The sequence below is a fragment of the Haemaphysalis longicornis genome, unplaced genomic scaffold (assembly GCF_048455015.1).
Source record: "Haemaphysalis longicornis isolate Haplotype H1 unplaced genomic scaffold, Haemaphysalis longicornis Haplotype H1 scaffold_1, whole genome shotgun sequence".
In the NCBI taxonomy this organism is placed as follows: Eukaryota; Metazoa; Arthropoda; class Arachnida; order Ixodida; family Ixodidae; genus Haemaphysalis; species Haemaphysalis longicornis.
In genome coordinates, this window is record NW_027526203.1 from 279555778 (window position 1) to 279577285 (window position 21508).

Consider the following 21508-nt stretch of genomic DNA (forward strand, 5'->3'; position numbering starts at 1 on the left):
CAAATGAAGGTCAGATCCTCTGCGACGGCGAAACCCATCGACGAGATTAGTAAAGCCTTGCTTTAAAAGGAGACGATTTGCGATCTAGAATGCGGTCCTGCACAGAGCAGAGTAGGCACTGGGCCCGTAAGCCGTCAGCAGATGGCAGTTGCTCAACGTCCCGTCGGGAAGCGATCGCGTGTTTCGAATGCCGCGTTAGTGGCTGTGTTCCGTCGGCTGTGTACAACCCAAGGCAATGGCTCCGCTTCGCCGCAACGCACTCGAGGGACCACTTCATGCCACGAATAAAAAAAAAAAAATTGGCGCGGCTTGCACTATATGGTATACCCCTTGTGCAAGCTCTGCTGTTTCTCCAGCTTGGTATAAACAGCACAGCTGGGGGTCGACCTAGCTTCCCCCCACACTGACAGTGGACCCAAAGAGAGACGAAGCAGCAGGACCCCAGCAGTGCAAGGCCGTTTTGGACGGCACTGTAAAGCAAAGACCATTAAAGTATGTTCACAGTTTTATTTAGTATCAATCGTCCTCATCCCTTTCGTCGTCGTCTTCCGAAAGTGCAGTCGCGTAGGGCAAATCCTCTTGTAGCGCGTCCTCGCCTTGGTAGACCTCCACTTCTTCGTCAGCTGGTCTGGTGGCCGTCTACGCGTGTGGATTATGAAGGGATGGCTTGACAGATTCGTCGTCATCGTCTTCGGCGCGGCGGACCCGTGGCTCGCCGGTAGCTACTCGACGACGACGACGAAGGCGGGAGCTCCTCATGTGGCCTAAGCCCACTCGCAAGCCTCGACGACGACGGCGGTCGGTCGCCGCGAAGCGTGCGCTCCCATGCGCTCGTCATATATAATTTTTTGCTAAAGTCACTGCGCGAAGGTCGGGCCGGCAGCCTCGCGCCGGGGACGCCGGGCAGTCGCAGCGAGGCACGCGCTCACGTGCGCTCGGGGTTTTTCGTCTCCGCCGGACGGGTTTGTGTCGGCCTAAACAGCTCTGCTCTTAAAATTCGGCGGGTGACCGAAATGTGCGCACCATTTGATTCAAAAATGCTATATGCTCTGTGGCATTGCGCAGAGCAGGAAGTCATGCTTGCAAATTGCGTGGTGCCACGGCGCAGACCGAACTGTCGAGTCAATCGTATGCTCGACATCGTCATTAGGCAAAACTTAGTTGTGGGGCTGCATGAATTTGTCAGTGAAGTGCGTTGCGGTAAGTCTAAACAGCAGGATTGCCTTAGAGTGTAGTTAAAAGGACGTAATGATGAGAGGCCCCGCCTTCTGTGAGTGGTACGAGTGGTCCGGTGCAAGATTGTCGACGGAAGAATGCCGAGGTTGTGACAAAGACATGTTGCCGAAACGGATGAGTCAAGGCAACGCCGTTTGGCGATGCCTTCGAACAACAATTAGCCTCGAACCTTTAATCAGCGACCGCCTGGTCCCTCCGCGCAACGAAGGAACGCCCAAAAGGAACAATGTGAAAGAAATCTAAGGTTGATGCATTACTGTCGCCGTGACTTTCATTGATCACCTATCCAATGTCTTGCTTTTGGAAAACCGTCACCTGAAACGAGTTGCGCGGCTTTAATTATGTTCGTAAAAGAATGCAACGTGCATTATCAAAGGTAATGTCACTTGAAAACAAAATTTGGTGCAAAAAATTGCGAGGACACCTAATAAGCACTCCTTATGACGTTGGAATAGCGAAATCATTAGTGTCTAACTGCCGAACCTGTCTTACCAACATTATCATCTTCTCTTTCCCATGCGCCTTTTTCTTCTTATCTCGGTTACTATGAATCCACAGCGAACAGCGTTCGCACCTCCCAGCAAGGGGGAATTTAGGGTGAACTTAATTTGCTACTCGCCTAATTGCTACTACCTGTGTAATTATCACGCTCAAATTACTCTTGTCTTCTTCAGCACGTATCTCTAACACACGTTTCTCAGTCGAAAGGCCAGAACGCATTCACGAGGTCCACATTCAGACAGCTAGAATCACGGAGCTGTGGCGGTGCTGGGGTGCGTGCTTGTTCCAGAGGCCCCCCCGTTCGAATCCCACCCAGACCCACATTTACCGAATTTTATTTTCGACTCAATTATTTAACTTTGTCGGCAGGATCTTTCCAGTGAAACTTGGTTTCAATGCGTGCGTCAGTTGACCTGTTTCTATCTCTCGATATGTCGGCCATGTTGTGCGTCACCTGTGTGCCAGGGACGCCAGAATTTCAACCTGCAGAATTAACTAATGGTTTCGTATTGAAAGCTATCGGCGCCAAAAAAGCAACAAGGAACGCTCCTGATAGGTCTTCGCCCACGGAAAACACGAACTGAATGCGGCTTCATAATATTGACCGTCAAAAAGCGACGCCAGGAAAGTGAGGCCACCGCGGGGGGTTCTTCGAGTAATGCTTCGCATGTAACTACAGTTGAACACGGATATATCGAACACGGATATATCGAATTATTGTTTATATCGAACAGTGCAAACATCCCCTTGAAAATCCCATGCAAAAGTATAGGGCTGTTGTGCGCGTGTATCGAACTCCTGATCACGGGCAAATTCGATATATCGAATTCCACGCCGAAGGTTCCCCTGAAAGTTTGCGTCCTCTGATGGGGTGGAGTTGATGATAATGTTGACTCATCGCAGGCGCTGCCTGGCTTGGTGAGACAGAGGCGGCGTCCGCGGCATTATGTCGCTTCGATGGCCTTCAACAGCTGTTTTCACGCTAGCACGAGGGGCAGCTCCATGATAGCTAGAACGCGGATAGTGGTTGGGGCGAAAGGACATAAAGGAGCAAAAGAAATTGACCGGAGGCACTCTTTTTCTGTGATTGAGCTAGTTGGTGGCTCGTGCAGGGGGACCGATGCGGCGTTGTATGTTTGTTTTGTACAAGGCTTTCATTTCGGAGCAACGAAGGCGGAAATTCGTCGGGTGCAGGCTGCTGAAAAGATGTTGGTTGAAAAGGCGTTCGGAATTCCTCGCAGTAGTTTTGAGGGCGATGCACCCATCAACGTTGACGTAAAGGCGAATGTATAGCACAACCCACCCCGGCTATTCCGGAGCGTTTCGGGTGCAAAGCGACTTCGTTGCACGCCTCCAGATGGGGGAGGTGTTCGGTTCGGATACTGAAGATAACGGCACTCAGTGCCTGACAACGTTCCCAACCGCCTACTACAGCCGAGGTTACGTCAGCGTTATTCGCCTCTGTTGTGGCACAGTGTACAGCGTTGATTTTCTCATTTGTGCGTGTTTGTAATCTTGAAGACAATTTGGCGAACTCTACGACGCAGAAGAAAAAACAAGCAAAGCTCAAAGACATTTCAATGATAAATAAAGTGCGGTGGTCATCATGCTGCGGTTCGAATTTTCCGTGCTTTGACGGTCAAAGCGGTAAATTACCGTTTTCCACGACTTCAGAAAACTCTCAGTGATGTGCGGAGTTGTCAGATAATCTGCAGATAGGCCTATTTTATATATCGAATTATCGATATATCGAATTCTTTCACGATCCCCTTGGAGTTCGATATATCCGTGTTCGACTGTATATCGTGAGCTTAAAGTTACGCACCGAAGCAATGCCTGGGCTATGAGGCGCGCTGGGAGAAAAAGACTATGAGAACTAATAAAACACCTCAGAGGCTTACGTTGTACAATTTCATTTCACTCCGCCCTCCCCCCCCCCCCCCCCCCCTTCCCCAAGAAAAAGAAACAGGTAGACGTTTCAAGGTCTACCAAGAAAAAAGTTAAAAATGAAAAATAACAACGACAAAGAACCGAAACAAGAAATCACTTCAACATAAAGAGTAAAAAACTTCGGGGTACCTTGGGCTACTCTTCGGGAACATTGCAAACTGGTCGGTGTCGAGGTCGCGTAAGCTTGGTCTGTTGCGACAGCAACATAATTATCGGCACTCATTAGAAAGCGATAAGCAGCACTGATGGCCCCGTATAACATCCCCCCTTCCCGGTCTGAAAGCTTGGGAAGGGGCGGTGGTAGCGGGGGAGGGGGGGAGGAGCGATGTGTGTGCCTTTGGGTGGACTGAACTATTAACTTTGGAACATGGTTGTTATCTGAGTCAACAACAACAAAAAGGACACGAGCGAGTATCGCATCCATCGGATCACACGTCACATCTCTCTCTAGCTTTGCAGTCTTGTAAAGTGAATGGCTTCAAGAAAGCAACCTGTGAAGTTCCGCTCCACCGTATCTGGATTCAAGTGAACTGTCGATGAACGGCAGAACATGAGGGGATCACTGGTGGACAAAGTTAGCTTACATTGAAAGGCTTTGCAAGCCGTCACCGCTTCTACGTTCCCTTCAAGGTCAGAAATGTGAGGAGGGAGAGATGCCTTTAATGATGAAGAGAAGTCAGCTTGGCAGCGAGCTTGGCTTGCTACTCCACATGAATATGAGAGGTGCGAAAATGAGCGAAGGAAGCGAAGACACAAGAACTCATACAAAACTTATACAAATACAAACAAACGCAAATAAGCACACGGATGTCGATACTGTAAATCTTGCTGTAGTTTTCGTCGCAGCCGCTAACACCGAGCCATTCGTGCCGATGTCAAAATTAGCTCAAAAAAGTTGGTCGTTCGAACCTCTCAGATAATAACCGGCAGGATTCAGAAAGTATTCAACCCGCCGCAGTGGCTCAGTGGCTAAGGCGTTGTCCTGCTGAGCCGAAAGACGCGGGTTCGATTCCCGGCCGCGGAGGCCGCTTTTCTGATGGAGGCTAAAAGCAAAAACGCCCGTGTGTACGAGATTTCGGCGCACGTTAAAGATCCCCAGGTGGTCAAAATTAATCCGGAGCCCTCCACTACGGCTTGCCTCATCGCCTGCGTTGCGTCGGCGAGTTAAACACCACAATCAATCAGAAAGTATTCTATCACCCATCAGCTTAGGCTTCTAGCACGGAACAGCGTTTGTTGAATGTAATTAAAAGGCTCTTTGAATCCGCGGTCCCAGTTCTAAGATAACTTACCGCATCACCCAGCTCTCACAACTGCATTCGTCAAGCAGGAGTGAGAGGGCTCACGGCAGAATGGCCGCAGAAAGGCCAACGGATGAAATAATATTGACAGAATAATAAAAAAAGCTTAGTACGGATGCAGTGTCCGAAGGCGGCCTTTGCCTTGTCAATGGCAAAGGTTTAAATAAAATGAAGATTTGGGACGGGAAGCTAACTAAAAGCAGTTCCTAATGCCTGCTTCTCTGATGAAGACCAGCTAAGCATCAAGAAGGTGTTTTTCTTGAGGTGGAGCTACGAGTGGGTGGACCCAAAATTCAGAGGTTTTAGTGGCGCAAGTGAGCGCTGAACAATCCCACAGGAGGTGTGGCACACTGAATAGTGCCTCGCACTTCTGACCGTTGGGAGTGCTGGGCCGGCTACCCAAATAACAAAAATTTCACCATCTTCCCGTGGCGGAACCCTGAGTAGTATGCGAAGCAGCCATGGGGACGAGGAGAATGAGGGGCGGGGCGGGAGGAGAATGAGGGGAGCGGAGCGCGCGCGCGCGTCATTTATACTGCGGCGCTACAGTGGCGCCCCCAGCGGAGTATGCAGCGGCTACCGCCGCGCCTCTAACCCTAAGCTGCTTCGCATTATCACGCGCGGAGCCGCAGGTGTTGCCATTCGTTGCGCAATCCCGGAGAGGAGAGGAGATGAGACAAGGAGAGGATAGGAGAGGGAGGAGGATGCGCATGACCAGTCGGGGTGTGGCCGCCGCACAACGGCGGCCGCACAACGGCGGAGGGAACAGGCGCGACCATAAGCTGCTCCGCATCTAAAAATTGTCCCGTTCCAGGCGTAAATGCCACGCCTGTTCTTTTGTGCCTGAGCCTGGCTGTCGTCCAACTGCAGAATCCAAAGGGTCCGGAACCTTGTTTAGTAGAACGGCCTTTCGTTCGGCCTTCAACAATGCGACGCCGTCACCTAAGTTAAATTCGGCCGGCGCGTATAAATTAGATGATCGAACACATTATTGCTAGGGATGAAGGAAAAGTTGCTCCCAGTCATTTCTGTGGGCCTGCTCATTGCTTTGAATCCCTTCACGTCGAGGTACCAACCCGTCCGATCTAGTAATGTAGGCAGATCTAGAGCTGCCTACATTACCGAGTTGGATTACAAGATCGGAGCTCATAGCAAACGGTTGACATCTGTCACCCGTTGGCTATGAGCTTCATTATTTTACGGGCAGTGCGGTTAGTAGACGCGCGTGAGCCTAGGGCTCGAATGGCGTGGATTATTGGAATTGCGTAAATTATTCTGTGTCCAGAAGTTCCGAGGGTGCTAAGATGTTCACTCATGTTCACTGCATGTTCACTCAAGGCAAACACGGTGTCCCTTACCTTGGCTTGTCGGCGGGAAATTTTGACGCCGTGCGGCTGTGAAACCGCACTTTGAGCAGAACGAAACGCGGTCATCTACTACCACTTCCCTTCCCTACCACTGCCCTACCCCGTGGGTTCGATCCCGGTCGCGGTGGCCTGTTTTTTGATGGAGGCGAAAAGCGAAAATGCCCCTGTGTCAAGATTTCGGCGCATGCTAAAGATACCGAAGTGGTAAAAATTAATCCAGAGCACTCCACTGCGGCCCGCCTCATAGCCTAGATGTAACTTTCGGCGCGTTAAACCCCACAACCAATATTCCGACTTCACTAAGAAGCACTAGCAAAAGCTTGAAGTTCTGCATCGTGAAGCTCTGTGCCTCGTGATAAGATTACCGAAATTCGCAGCCAAGGGCATACTTACGCGCGATCACAAGCTAATAGACTTCACGAAAGATCCGAAGACAGACGGATTGACTATTCCACCACCTAGACAGCCCCAATGCGGGCTGGAGACTCCTTCCCAGAGCCGGTTTCGAAATCCCCGGTAGACAATCCGCATGAGTTGCAAGTTCCACTCTGAGAGGACATCCTCTTTTCCACGAGAAAGCCACTATCATTGAACTTCAGTAACGACTCACGACCACCCAAAACGAAGGAAGCGGAAGGTAAGGATCACCTCGTAGAACTAGCCTGTGGGGAGAGAGTAAAGCGCTGGACACATGTACGATTGGTACACGAGATTCGCATGCGACTGATCGTTACGACTGTCGCCACGACTAGTCGTACGCGTGAATTTTAGACACATGACCCGATGCGCGCATACGATGCGTCGTCGGCGTCGCTCCGCCCACTGTTTTTGCTCCATGGTCAACTACGACGATCGCTGAGCTGAATTTGTAGATTCCGCGCGTTTGTTCGCAAGAAATGGATAACAGGCAATCGTGAAGCGTTTTCTGCCTTCGGAAACAGTCCGCGCACACGTCGGCCGCGCCTGCCAGCTCGGCACACTCAGCGGCTCGAACCGGCGCAGACCACGGTAGCAACCGCTTGTCGCTGCTCTTCTGAATCAATCTGATCGTTAAAATGAAGTTCCACATGCGAGAAAGTAGGTGTTAGTGTGGTGAAAAATTATGCTAGGGATTGTTGTCAGGGCTTATTTTAAAAGCGGCGATCAGATATCTGCCGCGATGCAAGCCTACGCTGACAGGTCGCCGCGGCGCGCGGCGCGCGGTGCGCCGACCGGACGAGAGATGGCAATACCTGCCCGGAAGCATCGAAACAGGCTACGCAGGTGTCTTGGTCACCGATCGCTCAAACGGCAGTTATAGCTTAAATAAAGTTCCACATGCGAGAAAGGGGATGATAGTGTGGTGAAAAGTTGTGTTACAGATTGTCATTCGCAGCTGCACAGATCGCGGCGATCAAATATCCGCTAAGATGCTAAGCCTAAAGTTCCCATCCCCCGAGCCGGCCTGAGCGCCCGAGCAACGCAACCCGGTTGCGGGCTCAGCGGGCTCTCATTGGCTGTGGCCTCACGACATCTCAACGACGGCACATCTGCATCTGGCTTGCCAGTCGCACGTCGTGAGCCTCCTCCGACCAGCGATCGACGCCAAAACGGGTCCTAACGACCAATCGTAACGATAAGTCGCATGCGAATCGCGTGCACTAGTCGTACATGTGTCCAGCGCTTAAGCCTCAGAAGAATACGCCAGGACGCAGCATTGAAACCATGGTTGCCTGGAATGAGCGCGTGACACGTTTCCTTCCCTTCCTTTTCTTACTTTTTCTTTTTTTTTTTTGGAGCTCGAAAAATGAGGTGCTTGTAACCGACCGTTTTAGGCGCGGTCTTGCATGCTGGCGGGGAGGAGTGGCCACGCATGGGCGCCTGCCGACAATAATGGTGAGAGAGCCGGGATTGCTTCAGTAAAGGGACACTGAAGTGATTTGTAAACATTGCGGGATTACTTGCGCAAATTGTAGTCTGGAGTCCATAGGCGATGTTTCGACCACTATCGCTGTGTTTATGCGACGTTATTTAGTAAAACAATCAATTCGAAGAGGCTGCCCTCCTCCCTGCATCCACCTTGCCGATTTCCTATGACGTTTCTTAATACGCTCACTGGAGATTGCTTGGCCTGACTAAGCTACTGCGCTGATCGCCGACCCTCCGAGAGAGTCAGTAAGCCGGCCGCCGGCGGGTCGTCGCAATTCGTTCCATTAGTTGAAACCCCGGTGCTCCGTGGTTGAAACTAAGCCACGAAACGATTTCTGCCTGGAAGAATGTGCCTTTATTTTGTTAGTTTGTGGACTGTATCAAGCTTAGTAAAGTCTATGGAGTCAAAATAGCCATACACAAGCGCATATGCGACGCTTCGCTGACTTCGCTTCACTGAAGCTGTAAGCGGCATATGCCTGTGCGACTGGTACGCTAGTAGAAAAGTTAAGGCCAATTGAAGGCGGGAGAACAGCCAGCGAAGTTAATATAGGCACTAGGGAATTCAAATCAAGCGAAAATCTTATTATAAAGAACTTTTTGCTCTGGGAGCACAGCGGTGAGCAGCAAGACCACGCATTTGCGATCACCTGTAACGCCTAAGGAATGCAGTCGCTAGAGGTAAGATATTCGTGGGACTGCACAAGCGTGATTCAATAAATAGTTGTCTAAGCTGCTGGGAATACTGAAACTAAAAATATAAACAGGCTATACGACATACACTTTATATTTCCACCCACGACAGCGGTGTGGCTGTGGCCGAGTTGTCTAACGCCCTGGGTGCAGTGTGTCGCAATTAGCAAGTCAGAATCTGCGATATCCCTTTCTTAGTTGATTTTTTGTACTTTGGTGATGTTTTCCGTATGAATACACCATTTGGTTTGGTTGTCGAGCAGATACGCTTTCCAGTTTCTGCTTTACTTTTGTTGCGGTTTTCCTTTGAAGTGACTACCGAATGCGTTTATTGCTGCGACTGAAAGGAAGCCGGCAAATAGCCGTGATACAGCTCGAATGACGTCACTCAAGCAGAAAAACGATGCCCAGACCGAGAAAGGGAGAAAACCTTTTGTAGCGTAAGCTACACTGGCCGAGGTTGAGCAGTTTCGCGTGTGCCGTGAAGGGCCGTTCTGCGCAAGCGCGAGGGACATTGGATTGAATGGGATTGGATTGGCTTGGCTTGGCTTGGCTTGGATTTGGATTGGATTGGATTAAAGTGGATTGTGTTGGATTGTGTTGCGTCATAGCCGCGGCTGGCGCCGGCGCGTGCCCAGGTGTGAGCCTCAATTGCGCAGTAGCCAAGTCTGACGCTGCACCGGAGCCGCTTGATAGCCGTTTCGCATGGCTCGTGAAGAGCCGTGCTGAGCATGCGCGAGGAGCAGTGACTGGACTGGACTGGACTGGACTGAATTGGACTGGATTAGACTGGACTGGGCTGGACTGGACTGGATTGGACTGGATTGCTGGACCTTAGCTCACGCTACGTATATCCTGGCATAGCAGAGCTAAGCCACTACTAATTTTTTGGAAGTTCATACGTTATCTGATGGGCCTAGAACAGTATGTTGGCCTTTGTGACCCCTGATTATAAGTACTGGATGCGCTTGTTGACTACGTTCTGAAAGAATTTCGAATTTAGACAAAATTTGAAAAAAGCGTTGCAGAGTCCTTTTAAGCTAACTTCCCTCTCAAATGGCCCGCAATACACGAAACGACCTCGATTAAAACAAGCTGTTAATAATCTGTCTAGAAAGAACTACGCACAAGGTGAGAGGCGGAAAACTAGGCGTCAGCGAAGCACATTCAACGAACGGTAAAGCATGCAGCACCTGCGTCATTGACCTCGGGTGAATATACAGAGAGTAAACGCAGGATGCGAAGACGGCGACGATTAAACAAACTGCCGCAAAGTTCATTCGAATAAGCGAGTTGGACACGGGGAGGAGCCTACGATTTGACAAATAGATCAGCGCTGTGGCACCACGCAATGCAAAACGTACTGCGTGCATTACGCAATGTCACAAAGCAGACCACCCTGTTCAGAGGCAAATCTAACAATTAGCCTTTTTATTGGCCCACTTGTCATTTTTATCGTCATGATTGGTTATTCAGGTGCGTCGCGGTGAAGCAGAACCACAGGTATTTTCAAGAGTGAATGCTAAAAAAAATTTACACCATCTTTCCGCGAGGGGAACCATGGGTAGATGCGACGCATCGTGGGGGGGGGGACACGCTGCGTAAAATGGAAACATAACAACAATGGACATGCTAACATAACGGAAACGCAACGGAAATCCACATAGTCTCCATTCAAATCATCGGTGGTCATTGGATGTCATCGGCGGAGCGGCGCGGTGGAACGGCGGCGGAACGACTGAATGGAGCGGCGCTGGCGGCGCAGTTACCGCGTTTATATGTAGCGGAATGAGAGAGAGCAGCGCATGCGCATGTGTTTAACAGAGCGCTAACGCGCGCTCACACACAGCTGGCACGGCGACGGGAGCGAGCGCCAGCGAGCGCTAAACGCAGATGGCGCTGCGGTGAGAGAGCGGCGTTAGCGCTCAGCTGGCGCGGCGAGGAGAATGGGGGAGAGACGTGCGGACTACGCCGATTACGGCGGACAAGGCGAGTTAAAGAGATGCGTCGCATCTAAAAAAGATTTTACTGTGGCTTTCTTCCATCCGTGATAGGTTATACCATGTTATGCCATGTAGGTCCAGCTGTTGTCGCATGTTAAAGGCAGTATTGAGGACTTGTCATCCTTAATTCCTTCCAAGGTAGGTTCGAGCGCTATTCTTTTATTTGTTTAATATTTTAAAGAAACAATCGAGGGAACAAAGAAACAAGCAAACAAACACACAAAATAAGTACGCGATAGTTTTTATGGGGACTGCTCTATTTTTAAAATCTTCCTCCAAATTTGAACTCAGTTACACCTTAATTTTTGAAACTATCAAGCAGGTCCCAAAGTGTTTCCCGCCAATCTCCAGAATGTAGTGTTAGTTCTAGTCTGCCCCTGCAAGATACAGACCAGTGTTTGCAACAAGTCTGTGGTACAGGGACCATGTGGTACAATGGTACAAGAACCAAACGAATTCATATTTAGTATGTCCATACATATTTATGTTGCCTATGAATTCTTTTGGGAAGGAAACAGACTTCCCAAGAAAAAGGCTAAATTTGCTGTTCTAATAAAGAATACAGATATGATACAGAATACAGAATGCAGAATACAGAATGCAGAAGAATACAGAATGCACAATTAACATTGACAAATTCTCAAGTGAATTGCACGATTATTCACGTTGCAATGATAATACATAACTCAGCCTTATAACTAAATAGCCGCAATTCTCCTTTTAAGGCAGCGGCCAAATTCTCCATACGTGTATGTATAGTTGACTCTATGCAACCTAGCCCATTCAAGTGTTCATTTCGTTAAACGGTTGTGTTGTATCTGGAAGAGCCCCACCGCTTATGGTTCAGGTACTGACTTAGCATCTGCTGTAAATGCATAAAGGACGCTCCCGTGAAATATATATAAAAAAAAAAACATTCATTACGGCTCACCTTTTGACCCCGACGGAAATGTTAGTGGTTTCAAGCAAAAAAAAATGCAAAGTAAACACGCAAGCTAGAGGCTAGCGCTGGGCATCGACCATAACGTCTTTTTTTTTCGCGAATGCCATAAATGAAATCTTTGATTCCATTTATGTTCTTTTAAAACTTTCTTCATATAACCATGCCGTCTCAAAAGCGGTGTTAGCAAAAGGCTTTTCAGAATATTGCGATCCATCCCAGAATCAGCAGCTTCTAAATACACAGTTCATCATTTACTGAGCTCTACTGTAAATAAATTCGTATGATTGTGAAAGCCCGGATTCGGCCAGTGGCTCAATTTGTCTCCCGCGTTTCGTCCGCGCGCGCTGAAACCCGCGCTGTCGTTGGTGCCCTGTCGTACGTACGAGGCTTCTATATATTCGGGGACAACCTTGTGAGGCACTGAAGCAGAGGTTTGAGGAGCGCGAGCTGCCTGCCAGGCCTCCAATTATGGGTCGTCCAACGCGTGTCAACATCGAGTATAAAAACCCGCGCAGAGCATGCGGTCTCGCGTTCGTTGCCTCTACTTCACCGCACAACTGCAGTGGTCTAAAACCTCTCGTGAGCTAGCCGTAGTTGCGCGCTTCAGTGCAACGTTGGACGCCTTGCTCACTGTTAGGAGCCTGATTCACTCGCGGTTCGTGGCATGAAAGCCACGCAACCAAGCTTCTACCCCGGCGAGCCGCTACTACCGGCCCCGTTTTTACTCGTGGTGAACTGAAACATCAAGCTTCCTTACGGCTATCGGACATGTATATCTCTGTCCCACAGCCATTTCCGCAAACACGGTAGCAGTGTCTGGATTCTGTTTTCCTTCTCATCCGGCAGCTCCTAAATGATGGTCCTCGTTTTTGTGAGCACGCCTGTCGGTATTTCGGGACAGTTCCTTTGAAGTCTTCCGAATAAACATGAAAATCCTATTAGTCCTGCTTTCCCAGCCGTTGAATTCCTCGTCGGCGACGTCCATAAAAGTAAAAAACACTATAGCAAATACGAACGAAGCCTTGGGACAACCAAACAATAGATAAAAACGCCAATGTTGACAGAAGAGACTCACGTTTTCTTGTTGGTTTTGCGCCGGGCCATAATGAGTGTCGCCATCAGTATATTACAGCCGTAAAAACGGACAGAGACGTACCCATACTTTCGGCGTACGTATGAAATTCAGGTCAACATGCTTCTTTCTGCAAAACTAGCTGGCGTCGTTTCTTGGTGAAGGTTTGGACGTTTCAATGGTAAACAGAACTTTGCTTAGCTCCATGTTCAGAAGAACCACGGTGACAGCAAGACGGTAGTTTGCCCAAGGTACATGCGTGTCGATTTTGTCGAAAATATCTTAGATCAGCTATTAAATTAAAGAAAAAAAACGAAAACAAAAGAAGGCCCCATGCTCTCAAAATTACCCCTCTATTACCAGTGACATACTTGGTATTTCTTTCGGACTGGCTACACGGGTTGGCGCGAACAACAGATATGCACTCAAGTCAAACCGATCCAGCCCGTTATCACCGCGTATTTTTCTTGTTTCCTGCTCGTTCGCGGATATTTTCGACGTAGTTACGATGATTCTACTCAACATCTGCCACAAATTGACACGGCAAACGTGCAATTTTTCATGATGCGCCAAGCGCATGTCTGTTTGGAACGATCACGTAGAAGTTTGACTTCCACTCACCCACGTGCGGGCTGACTTCCTTTGATGCGTGTTCCTGACCGCTGCGGGACCGGTTCCCGGAGAGGGAAAACGCGTGCGGCAACGCGTCGTTCTCCGCACATTTGGCCCTTTAGTCTGGACATCCTGGACTACCTGGTCCTAAGCCGCGCCGAGAGGCGGCCGTTTACGTAACAAGCGATGCCCTTTGTGTGTGTTTTCGGAAGCCCATACTTCGGTTTGCGCGGACGGGAGCTCTTAATTAGGCGTCTCAGGGGTACAGGGGCCCGGTTCGTGCTGCCTTCAGTGACCTGGGCTGAAAAAACAGCGCGGGGCACGGAGCGAGCGATGCAAATGAGCCGGCTCGCCTTGCGCGGTCGGCGGCGCTCCGGGTAGTGTTTGAGACCACTGCAGCCGGCGCACAAAGTTGTCCCCGAGTATACCTACGGGCGCTGCGGCCAGGCCGTGGGCGTGTCTCCCGTGGGGGCTGCCATCCGGCCCGCACGCACCTGGCTGTGGCGTTGCCTGCGCAGATCTGCCAGCCACGGACGCCGACGCTGGTCGGCTCAGCGCTGCGCGTCGCCCCAGCGGCCTGCCCCGTTTGGCCCGCGTCGGGCGCCGGCCTGCACGGACCTGCCGGGACGAGAGAAAGGGGAGGGAGGAAAGCCGCCGACGTTGAGCCTCTCGCGGTCCGCGCACACAAAACAAAACGTTGTTACAAAAGAACACGTTGTTGGACAAGTCGGTGCTCGGCTTGGCAAAACATCACACGTGAAAAGTTTCAGGACAGCGCTTTCCCTCTGTGTTTTATCAGTGTAAGGCGAAGTCATCGTTTCGCGCTGTTATGTTTTGTTTGAAAAGAAAGTGGTCCGCAAGACTCAACGGTACACAGGCGCTTGCGATCGTCCGTGCAGCATTCAGTACATGCGAAGTTCCTCGAACTTTATTGCGGTTGCTTGTATAAACGAGTTCTTGATCGAATCGTTGCAAGAGCAGATTACTAGGCCATTTTAGGTATTATCTTGCGCTCGACTCCGCATTTTATAGGCCGAACGACCGCCGAGGAACGCAATGACGGCCTTCGAAACCGCGCCTATACGTAGCTGCTTCTGACTTGAATGTCACCCAGGATTAACAACAACCAGACTACGCATGCGCGGAGCACTCCTTGCGCGCTATGCGCACACGATTGAGTTTACTCTCCACACACTAACCAGGGGGCTTATTCTTGACTTCAGGAATTATTGGCCACGGGCCCCATCCCCGACCGCGAATTCTTCGTGAAATCATGTTTTTCGCGTAAGTGAAACGTAAGCAATCATCGACGTGTGCACGTACAGTTTTGAGAAAAGCTCGTTTAATTTAAAGTTTAACTTACAAAAACTACAACCAGGCTTTTTGATATTCCGTGCGAAAGATATGAAAAAGAAAAGTTGCCACGCATTCTAAATATAGATACGGAAGTTAACAGTAATGAAATAAACACATTTTCGTAATAAAGTTAGCGTAATATCGCATCCGGATTCGGTAAAATAGGTCAAAATACGAGAAAACGGCGTGTTTAACCATGTGTTGAATAGAAGGGCTAACACAGCCTTTTAATCCTTGTCCATTTTTTATTTTCATCCTTTTTTAGTAACAAAATGGAACGCTCCATTGTAATGTCAACTTGATCACTGTGTTTACTTTATCAGTTTTATGGTCACCACCCTGTCGTCTGCTGCTCATAGGCGCACGCACCGTAACTGTCGTCTGTGGTACTGCGGTACTGACAGCGAACCGCTTCGCCCAATAGGCGCCGGACAGCTCCCAGAGGGCGACACAGAATTCGCGACACCCAGCGCCCCCTCCGACAGATATGCGCAACACTGGGTCGGTCCCCGCAAGCCGTTACGTTCCTGGCCTGGGGGCGCTCCTCTTTTTGCAGCGCGGATGAAGCTTATTGGTCGCCCTTTTTTGGGTTTGAAACGAAGTAAGAGATTGTACAGTAGTCATGCCACATAGTGCAGGTGAACAAAGGAGAATTTATTCGGTTTAACTCGCGTATGGGAAAGCATACAAAGGCCGCATAGGCGTGATGCCCAGAAGAGAAATGCTTGCACAGCCTGCCTGCATGCGGGCAAAGCTTTCTCAAGATCAGCATGTTTCCCTTCAAGAGAAAACGTAATTTATGTTGTTCAATCCACAAAATAGGAGATTTTGTCTGCAAATACATCAGACGTTGCGCGATGTTTCCGCGCGAGGACTATTCCATCCCAGTGAGTGCACTTGCGACTGCAGAGCTACTAACTGGACCACATGGGTGTTACCTATGGATCTTTGATCCGAACGTGATGCTCCATACATGTAACAATATTAAATTACGTTTTGTTTGTGTGTAGCGAAAGTGCTGCCGCTATTAAGTGCCCGCTCCACCAAGAAACTTTTGGGCTTCCAGGTGTAGCCCAGTACGCCAGCTGTATAAAAACACGCCCCAAACAAGAAACTCTTCACGAGAAGGCTATCACAAGAAATTCCATTGGGCAGGGAGGGGGTGGGGGAGGGGTCGGCATAACATCTAATAGGCGTATCGTAATAAATTACAGAATATTTATATTCGGGTATTTTTTTCTCTCCACGCCAACGGGTCCGGCGTGATGACCTCTCTTAGAAAGAAATAGTAGCGCTTTTATTACCGCAACAGCCTTGCCGCAAGTCACGGGAGAAAAATTTACTTCCCTGAGGACACCCCTCACTGCTCCGGAGTGACCGGAATCACAACGGATGGAATAAATAAATTTTGTCCTCCTCCTGCTCCTCCCCGAGCGAGAAAATTTTATCTTGCGTTCATATATTTCAAACTTTTATTGTGGCACGTCTTATCTCTATTTTTGTTTGCTTTTCAGTGGCTTAGACAGCAATTTCATTGTTTTTTTTTTGAAAGAAGAGGCGGCGATTTTATGATATCCAATAGCTCGCGAAACATTTGGGAACGTTTACTCCCATATGTGTGAGCCCCATATGTGTTTATATGTATTTAATACGGCGATATAAGCACGTGAAATATTAGATGGCGCAGAGTAGAACCGCTGGGTGATAAACTACGCTGCTATAACTGTGTTTGGGGGCCCTCTTTGTTACCAAATTTAACGCGCACTTACGTGTATTTACCGCCTGCTGCAGCCTATACTAACAAACTGCTCGTACACCACGGCAGCATGTAATCCGCTCGTTTAGTGTGGGCTTTTCAAGATTCAGTAACCACGCTTCGCTTCTGCGAAAAATAAAAGAGAAGAAGAATCCGCGGAAGAATGCCAAGCCTTGAACACACGCTTCCCAGTTGTATCAACCTACGTGCGGATCGGCAGCAAGGCGACAGCCTTTTATCGGCGCCCCGTTTTATTTGCAGGCTTCCCCCTACTGTAAAAAAATTCTGCATGACTTTGTTCCATTATGTAGTAGATATACACGCAAACAACGTTATGACACACGTTTTTGCTAAGTTGCGTTCACGGGCGCTGAGGGCGGTGTGCGCGGCGGGACCGACCCAGAGTTGCGCGGGTCTGCCGCGGCTGGCGCTGCGCTCGTCCGGCAAACTACTACTTAACTACTTAAGAACTACTTAACTAACTACTTAACTACATAACTACTTAAGAACTCACGAGGAGCAACTTAAGAATAAGGGAAAGCGAAACGCAGCTATAATGAAGCATAGAGCTCTGTGGGGGTATAAAAAATAGGAAGTAGTAAGAGGAATGTGGAAAGGAGTAATGGTTCCGGGTCTCACGTTTGCGAATGCTGTACTCTGCTTAAAATCAGACGTTCTATCAGGCCTTGAAGTAAACCAGAGAACGGTAGGACGTTTGGCCTTAGGCGCGCATGGGAAAACAACTAACGAAGCAGTTCAGGAAGATATGGGCTGGGCGTCGTTTGAAGTAAGAGAAGCTCAGAGTAAAATATGCTTTGAGATGGGGTTGAGGGCCATGGATCAACGAAGGTGGGCAGCTAAGGTTTTTAGGTACCTATACTTGAAAATCGTGGACACGCAGTGGTTTAGAAAGACTAGAAGGCTAACGATGAAATATGGAAAGAACAGTGGAGAATCCAAAACAGCCAATGTAACCAAAAAAAAAAAAAAAGAGGCAAAGCAGATTGAAACGATTAAATGGAGGGAAAAAATGGAAGCTAAAACGTCGTTACAGATGTACAGGGCTGAGAAATTGAACATCAGAAAGGAATATTTCTACGATAATTCCCAGGGCAGTGCTTTGCTTTTTGAGGCTAGAGCAGGTTGCTTGCGAACTAAGAGTTTTGTGGGGAAGTATTCCCAAAATGATGGGGTATGCGTGGTCTGCGGAAAATAAACAGAAACTATGCGGCACATAGTGTTAGAATGTGAGGGTATGCATCCAAATCTACATGAAGGGAATATTGGGCTTCCAGAAGCCCTAGGATTTAAGGGTATCACAGAGGAAGTTAACTTCAAGGCTGTCGAGGGGACGAAAAGAAGTTTAGAATGCTGGTGGACGAAAAGTAGAGAGGGGAATATTGCCTAGGACAGTTACCACCTGCAACAAGAAAAAAAAAAGTATTTCGTGCCTAATAAGCTTTAGTGCTTGCCCTAAGCAGCGCTAGTATTAAACCAAGAGTGTAACACATGGTTATATTAGTCCTTTTTGGTAAGATGACATATCATCACCCCGCTTCAAAGGGGAAACCAATAGCAATAATCATCATCAAACTTCGCTGTCCGGAGCCTATAGTAGGAACTCGTACTCACGCCGCCGGTGGGCTCGCCCTAGCGCGCCCTCAATCAACCAGGTAACTATAATAAAACGACCACTCTTATTTTTTTCTCGTCCTAAATCATGCGATCCTCAAGCGTAGTAGAAGAATGGTCGGATGCAGCGCATTGGGTCCTTTGTAATAGATACACGTACTGCCCGCTTATGATGCTTGTATACATAAAATTAAACAATACCATTTTATTGGCGGTGTTACGATTCAGTGCGCCGCTACCCTGTGCGCGCCTGCGGCACGTTTTGGTGTAGTGCGGGAAAGCTTCGTGTTCTTGGCGGTAAAGCCGCACTCCTCAAACAAGCTATGACACGCAGTAGCGTTTCCACCGGGCGGGAGCTTGCTGCGGTGACTCACCCCACGGCAGTTGCAAAATACAAAACAAACTTCTGCGTGTAGAGACCTGACATTGCCAACGGACACCGCTCGCCGAGATTTCCTCTCCCTCTTTCTCACAGACATAATGTGCGCTGCTACAGCAACTATCATGAGACCGGGAAAGAGTGTTCTTGTGTGTCTGTACTCTTTTCGTGCCATGTGCAAAGCACTGTGAAAACTGACTCACCGTTGGCGCTTCGAGTTATAAATACGCGTTTACTAGGAGCGTGTGTCATTCGATCGACAGCTTCTGATCCTGCTGTTGCTCTGTTCGAGTCGTGCTGTAAGCTCGCCAGGAAGGGTGTTGTTCCTGTATCGTCGCTGTTCATCTCTCGCCACGCAGCTAACCAGTTAAGATTTGCCTTCGGCTTTTTGTCGTCAACCCGAAGGTAGGTGCTTCTGCTCGTCGCTCGTTCACCACGCCACCGCCACATGACGGAGGCGACGGAGCCCGGTTTGGGGACTCCTTCGCCAATGTATCAGTGGTGTCAAACACAAAACACAAAATGTTCCTGTTATGCTTGTCTATTTCTGACTTGGGGACACTCAAAATATTATGATCCATGTGACAAGTGAAATGTTTTAAACCATACCTCACACGAAATGGTATACCTACTACACGATTCACGGCTTCGATAGCTAGTGAATTTCCCGCCAGTTTTGGGAAATGATGACTAAAAATGGCTTACTACGAAGGTAAGCCATAGGACCTTTTCCGCAAACTAAAGTTGCTGACATGTGACGTAACCTTTCCAAAGGTTTAAAATACATGGCGACGTTTCAGCCAGCTACAAAGAAAGGACGACCTTTGGGTTTTACGTACGTGGTATTTCTGTCGAAGAGCAACTGAAATGTACTACATTGTCGTCTTTGGTACCTTCTGCCTACGCCAGCCATGAATTTGGCGCGAATGCAAGCCAAGAAACAGGGAGACCTTAGAACTGGTGTTGTTAAGCGACATGAAACGTCAAATTTTCGAATGCACACATGCCTTTTCGAATGCACACATGCCCATTTTGTCAGTTGGAAGCATATCACACGACTCATTGACAATCAGAGAACGCGCCCAGCCGATATAGCGAATTCACGTGAAAATAGCGAAGTTCAGCAGAAGGCCGGCGAACCAATTAACAATACTTATTGGGGATCAGAGGCGTCCGGCCGCAATACCACGGCTTATAATTTTATCAGTGCATGTCGCGCTGTATGTTTACTGTGGCGAAACAATTGACGTTACTGCAGCAATGAGTGTGAGATGTCATAAGTTAGCCATTCACATATGGACGCATGCATAGCTAGGCACAGCAAGGCAGACCAAAGATTCGTCATCTCTCGAATTGTGCTAAAATTGTTCACAATCTAGTGTGTACCACCGTCGTTGTAACGCCACGGTGACTGAAACGATATCTGATCGACGGGGGTTCCCGCACCTTTTTTAGACGGATGTTGAGGGCTTTGGTGCACTTAGAGCGGGGGTGCAGTCTGAAATGCCCGGCATGATTCGCTTTTTCACCGCTCCATTTATGCGTGACAAGGCGTGTTTCATGTATCGTTAGTAGATGTTTTCCACCTCTGCTTGGCATTATGTTTACTTTCGGGTTTTCTGTCCCGTGACTCAAGCCACACACGAGATGACGGGGAGCGTAGACAAGACAGCGGCACAGACCACCGAACACGCTTGTTGGGCCCTCTAGTCCACCACTGGTATTTTTCTCGTGTATTATGTTACTGTTTTTTTGTTTCGTATTGAAGTCACCTTCGGTTGCGCCAAATATTTAAGACTGAGCTGGAAAACTAGGAATTGGGTAACTCTCACCTGAGAACAAATAGGTCGAGGATAATGACCAATGTCGCGAAACGCGCCCTGTCATGCGCAAGGCAAGGTCAGAAAGGGATTCACCTTGGCGAAGCTATGATCAGTAATGCTTGGTCACATGGTCGTGAGACACGATGCCGCATTAATAGACCATTTCGGAATAGGGTACTCAAGCTTCTTGCATACCCGAAAACCTCTCGTTATCACCATTGCGCATGCGCCAAATGCAAGGCTAGTTTTAACAGCTAAGCTGTTGAGCAAATATTTTGTGTATGGTGTCCGCAGTTAAAAATACCAAGAAAATTCCGATCGCTCGTTCACGCATTCCTCGAGCGCACGTTCGTCAAGCCCAGCATATCCACCTAGGGAGATTGGCCAGCATTGGCCACACACACAAAAAAAGAACGCTAGTATTCGCCGTATCGTGGCAACACTTGCTCGGAACGAGAAAGACACGTCATAGCGTACGCCCCTCCTTCGTTCGTCCTCGTGTCGTCGTGCGCATGCGCTCTGTAGCGTAGAAGAGCGCGACGTGAATGTCGAAGCTGCTGTGGGTGATCATTGACTCCACATGGCCCGGCAGCGGATAGTCCGCACGGCCGAGGAAACAGACCGCGCTTCGAGAGGCTCGGCGTGCATAGCATCCGCCAGAGTCGACAAGTCGCGCTTGCAGAGTGGCGTACGAAAACGTCGACCAAAATGACGAGCTCACCCTGGCCTTGCTCAAAATAAGGTAATTGAAACTCATGCCGATGGCGTCAACCACGACACCACAACGATACTAAAACTCAACTTCGTATACGTCAATGATCACCTACAACAGCTTCGCCATTCAAGTCTTGCGCACGAGTGCAAGCATCCGTGAATTTGCTGGGTAAGTTTTAGGTTTGGGAACACAGGGGTTTCTTTTCCACTTCGGGGATTTTTTTCTGTTTTCACCATATCGACATAAAGTGTTTGCCCATTG

At 48.9% G+C, this 21508-nt stretch overlaps 1 protein-coding gene across 3 annotated transcripts in view; it reads right to left on the reverse strand.

Annotated features, from left to right (window-relative positions):
• LOC144146717 (sushi, von Willebrand factor type A, EGF and pentraxin domain-containing protein 1-like) overlaps positions 1 to 21508 on the reverse strand; it is a 759548-nt gene that overhangs the window by 120641 nt on the left and 617399 nt on the right. For 2 of the 3 annotated variants that reach the window (XM_077678646.1, XM_077678652.1), the window contains one exon: positions 14019 to 14204. The exons of the other annotated variant lie outside the window; for it this stretch is intronic. In XM_077678646.1, the coding sequence (XP_077534772.1) occupies positions 14019 to 14204 (186 nt within the window). The remainder of the gene's footprint in view (positions 1 to 14018; positions 14205 to 21508) is intronic. 3 annotated transcript variants of the gene reach the window in all.